Source organism: Carya illinoinensis, chromosome 5 (assembly GCF_018687715.1).
Source record: "Carya illinoinensis cultivar Pawnee chromosome 5, C.illinoinensisPawnee_v1, whole genome shotgun sequence".
NCBI classification, from domain to species: domain Eukaryota; kingdom Viridiplantae; phylum Streptophyta; class Magnoliopsida; order Fagales; family Juglandaceae; genus Carya; species Carya illinoinensis.
In genome coordinates this window covers 39504178-39508852 of record NC_056756.1, presented here as the reverse complement: position 1 = coordinate 39508852, position 4675 = coordinate 39504178, and the positions used below count along the sequence as shown (strand labels likewise).

General features: G+C 33.7%; 1 protein-coding gene across 3 annotated transcripts; it reads right to left on the bottom strand.

The window, feature by feature from the left end:
• Positions 1 to 390: 390 nt before the first annotated feature.
• Positions 391 to 4029, bottom strand: LOC122311813 (receptor-like protein EIX1). Of its 3 annotated transcripts, none has more exons than XR_006242871.1 (2): positions 832 to 4029; positions 391 to 614 (listed from the first exon to the last, which is right to left on the bottom strand). XR_006242871.1 is itself a non-coding variant. In XM_043126502.1 (2 exons), the coding sequence occupies exon 1, from the start codon at positions 3960 to 3962 to the stop codon at positions 1197 to 1199; it is 2766 nt and encodes a 921-aa protein (XP_042982436.1). In that variant the 5' UTR covers positions 3963 to 4029; the 3' UTR covers positions 391 to 614; positions 1183 to 1196. The 3 variants fall into 3 exon arrangements, 2 of the variants coding, with proteins under 2 accessions (XP_042982436.1, XP_042982437.1); XM_043126502.1 differs by having other exon boundaries at positions 1183 to 4029; XM_043126503.1 differs by having other exon boundaries at positions 391 to 616; positions 1192 to 4029.
• Between the last annotated feature and the right edge of the window lie 646 nt (positions 4030 to 4675).

Below are 4675 nucleotides of genomic sequence, written 5' to 3'. Positions count from 1 at the left end.
TAAGTATTTTATAGTATTACTGATGTAGTATATTTTTGCTCAACAAATATACTTGGGGTGTTGGGGAGCTTGAAAAATTAGAAGTTGGCTTGTATTTCTCATGTTAGAGTTGTAATGTCTGTTTATGAATGAATGAACAACGTTTCACTAAAAAAAAAAATATATATATATATATATATATATATATACTTGAGGTCATTTTCTTCATGTATATTATTATAATGGATGCGTATATTCCTTTATTTTGAGATGCATACTTGATAAACAATTTTATTTTGTCATATATATAGTTCATATATATTATTAAGTTATATATATATATATTTAATGTTGACAAAATCCACATAGTTTTTTATAATCAAAGTGTCAAATCATAACTACCATGCAGGATTGATCAATATATTATAGTATATATATATATATGTATATAAAGTGCTAGTTTGCAGATTAAATTTAAAATTACATCCATTGAAAAATACTTAGAAATAACTAGTCTAAGATACAATGATTGTCTTTTGATACATACAATATACTCAACAAAACGAAGTAGAACTGATCCACTCTATATAGTATCATGACTAGCTTATTGAAATGATGTGGCTGTCTCCTGCTAGCTGGATCCCCGCAAAAGGAACAAATATTAGTTTTGAATACTAAACAACATTATTCAAAATTATATTAAAAAAATTAAACTACAAATTAAAATTAGTTACTCATAAGCATCCACACAACTTGTTAGAAAACTCACTCATTTTGAACAAAAGGGACGAATAAAAAGAGGGGATTAAAATAATTTTGCATAAAAGATGAACCATTAAATATATTATGTACCTGATCATGAACCGACTTACTAAAGCCAAATTCAACATATTCTTTAAATATATTATGTACCTGATCATGAACCGACTTACTAAAGTCAAATTCAACATAAGAATATGTAAAAACTAATATTTTCTATATAATCTAATGTTGCAGAGATTTTTAACAGATAATTAAAGGGATACAGGTTGAAGACTTTTAAAGACTTGCTAAGAATTATATATTCATACTATACTATACTGCCATAGAAAATATATTCACACACACACACACACACACACATAAATATATTCCTACTATATGTGGCGAAGGATTTTACTAATTTATGAATATGTATATAAAATATAGAGAGAAGACTTTTACCTTAAAATTTAACTTTACGAAGTGAGCATGCATAGAGCTTCTACCACGTACTGTAACATCATTCGAGCTTTAGAAGTGAGACGCTTCATTATATACCGAATGTTTAGCAATGAAGTGATACACACTCCCCAAAATCCTCCAATAAATCCGAGAGATGCAGCAATATAAAATCCTTTAGTTATAAATCCATCATTCTGATTCTCATGGCCTCGAGTGTTATTGTAAATTGGATAAGGATCTTCTATGCACTTGTTTGGAAGTGGAGAGCCACATAGTTTAGGATTTTCTGAAAATGCAGAAGCATCAAAGCTTTGTATTTGAGTTCCTGTTGGGATTTTGCCTGATAAGTTGTTGGCGGACAAGTCTAATTGGCTGAGAAAACTTAAGATGGAAATGCTCATTGGGATTTCACCGTAAAGTTGGTTTCTAGATAAATCAAGAGACTGCAAATTTCTCAACAAACCGATCTTCGGAGTGATAAATCCAAATAAATTGTTTCTGGATAAATTCAAGGCAACTAGTTCTGTAAGATTAGTAATTCCTTCTGGAATCACTCCATGTAATTTGTTATTTGAAAGATCAATTATCTTCAGAAGTCCCAAGGAACTTTGGAACATAAACTCTCTTCCTTTCCATACCAAGGATGCATAGTCCATATAAGATATGCTTGTATTATACCTGAACATGGCGCCAGACATTGTATCCATTGTAGTAGACATTGCAGTCAAATTGTATATACATTCTGGAATAGCTCCCCTGATCTTGTTCAAAGAAAGGTCCAAGATCTGAATATGTTGTAGATGACATAGATTTAAAGGCAAACTTCCAACAAACTGATTAGATCGTAGGCCAAGAATAACCAAATTCGGTAAACTATCACCAATCCATGGAGGTACCATTCCAGAAAAGTTATTTGCTCCCAAGTCAATGATTATTAACTGGCTACAGTTTTGAAGGGATGTTGGAATCTTTCCAATAAATCCATTGTTGCTTAAATGCAAAAGTTGAATCGAGACTAAGGAGCCCATTGAGTCTGGTATATTCCCAGAGAAATTGTTGTTGGCCAAATTAAGAACAACCAAACCAGAAATATACGTCCAGCAATCTGGAAGCCCTCCAGACAGTGTATTGTTTGAGAGGTTTAAAGACTCCAATAATGTTGAACTATTGAGTTCACATAGGAAGGAAACCGGTCCAGAAAACCTATTGTTCGATAGGTCTAGTGATGACACATTCACTAGACCTTCAAAATGTGGTATTAAACCGTCAAGACGATTGGTGCTTAGATCTATAATAGCAAACTCATGAAGTCTAGATGATGACAAGTTTGCTAGGTTCCCATGCAACTCATTGTTATTCATATTTAAAAAAGATAACCTGGGAGAGAAGTCCCAAAACCAAGCAGGGATAATGTCAGAAATTTCAGCATTAGAAATATCAAGCATAAAATAATTCTTTTGAGTTTGAAGCCACTTTGGAAAAGCTGATCCCAATCTGCAAGAGCTCAAATTAATAGCATCCAGTTGGAATGGGGGAACCCAATCGTTGCTGAAGCTCAAAATCAAAGAATTTGAGCCTAAATATAACTCTTTCAGTTTGCTGAGATTTGAAAAATGGGCATCAGAGATTAGGCCAGCAAGGGAATTCTTAGAAACATCCAACATATGAAGATTGGATAGGCTTCCAATACTCTCAGGCAATGGCCCTGTGAATCTATTGTTGCTTATTTGAAGATTTTGCAAGGAGTCCACTAAGCAACCCGACGCATTACTCATAAATTCAGAAAGATTTCCACCAAGATTGTTATGCAAAAGATACAATGAACCTAAGGAGCATAAATTCCAAAAAGATTTTGGAATGCCGCCAACAAGCTTATTTCCTCCGAGATATAGTGTTTTAAGAGAATTTAGACTACCAAAGGCATCTGGAATGGAGCATTGTAACTCGTTATCTCCAAGGTACAGATCGACAAGGCTTGTAGTGGAGTTGAACAACCAAAGAAATATAGAGCAGTTGAGATAATTGCCAGAGAGATCTAAAAGTGAAAGTTGTGATGATGAATTAGCAGTGACGGAAAGCAACTGAGGAGTCGTTGTGGAGAGACTGCACCGACTTAGACTCAAGTGTTTCAAAGAAGGAAGCATCATAACCTTGTCAGGCCAATTGACTACCAGGCTGAGGTTGACTGCATGCATGTCCAAGAATTTTAAGGATGAAAGATGAATTAACCAATCAAGATTATATACTTCTGTCAGATCATCATTCCATTTGAGATCAAGAGAAGTCAATCTCGAGAGGTTTGCTAATTGTTGTGGAATGGTTCCAGCTATACTGGTATATGAAAGATTGAGATATCGTAATCTAGTGAGTGAACCAATGAAGTTGGGGAACGGTTTCCCGAAAAAGTTATTGAAACTTAAGTCCAAGTAAGTCAAATACTGCAATCCAAGTAATGAAATGCTTATCTCACCTTCTAAATATTTAGTTGAACGTTCAGCATACGACCAATCTGACCGGAGATCAAGTTGAACAACATGACCTGTTTTGTTGCTGCAATTAATTCCTTCCCACTTGCAACAATCTTCACCACTGTCCCAAGAAGACAGCCAATGGTTAGGATCAACAAGGTGTTGTTTGAATTGGAGGAGTGCTTGTCGTTCTTTTTCTATGCATCTGACTTTGGAATCAGTATGCAAATCGAAACTAAATCCGAGTTTTGTTGCATTACATGATAAGAGTCCAAGTAGTAGAAGCAAAAATGGGAGATAACAACCTCTCATTGTTTTACTCTCTATTTGAAACAATGATAAGAGATGTTGTATCAATAATGCAACTTATATGGGTTTTGATATCCCAAAGAGAACTACTCGATTTATTTTTATACTAGTTTTACGTATAATGAACGTCTAAATTTGTTTTCAAACCCGCATGGGGCCTACAAACCGTGTGTGACCAATAGTTGAGAATTTCCATCTTGAATTCCTAGCTAGGACCTACATGAGTACATGATGGCTAACAAACCACTAAATAAAAAATGGCTGAACTTTTCTTTTTATTCTTTTTTATTTTCTTTCTTTCCTCTTTTAGTAATAAGGGTACTAAATCAAGTCAAATTGCGTGTAACATAAGGTCAATTATTTGAAATAAATGGTATTCATATTGATGTCATGATCAGCTGCAAATTACTTTTATATCAAAATCAATAATTAAGATAACAGATAAAGTGAAGAGATAATTCCCGAAAATATGGTTTAATAGTCGATGATGGTTATGCAAAATTTGTGGTAATGAATGTAACTTCTTTAAGTCCAATATATATTTATTTTTTTGTTCCAAATTCCCACTCATGCATTCACATGCACCAATATGTATACATTGTGTAGAGTCGTTGAGGGATGGAAAAGATGGGTCTCCTAATTATTCACTCGAATTTAATCGGTTTGACCGAGTCAATTTCATGAGCTCAATTATTTTCTCGAAATAAATATTAGGG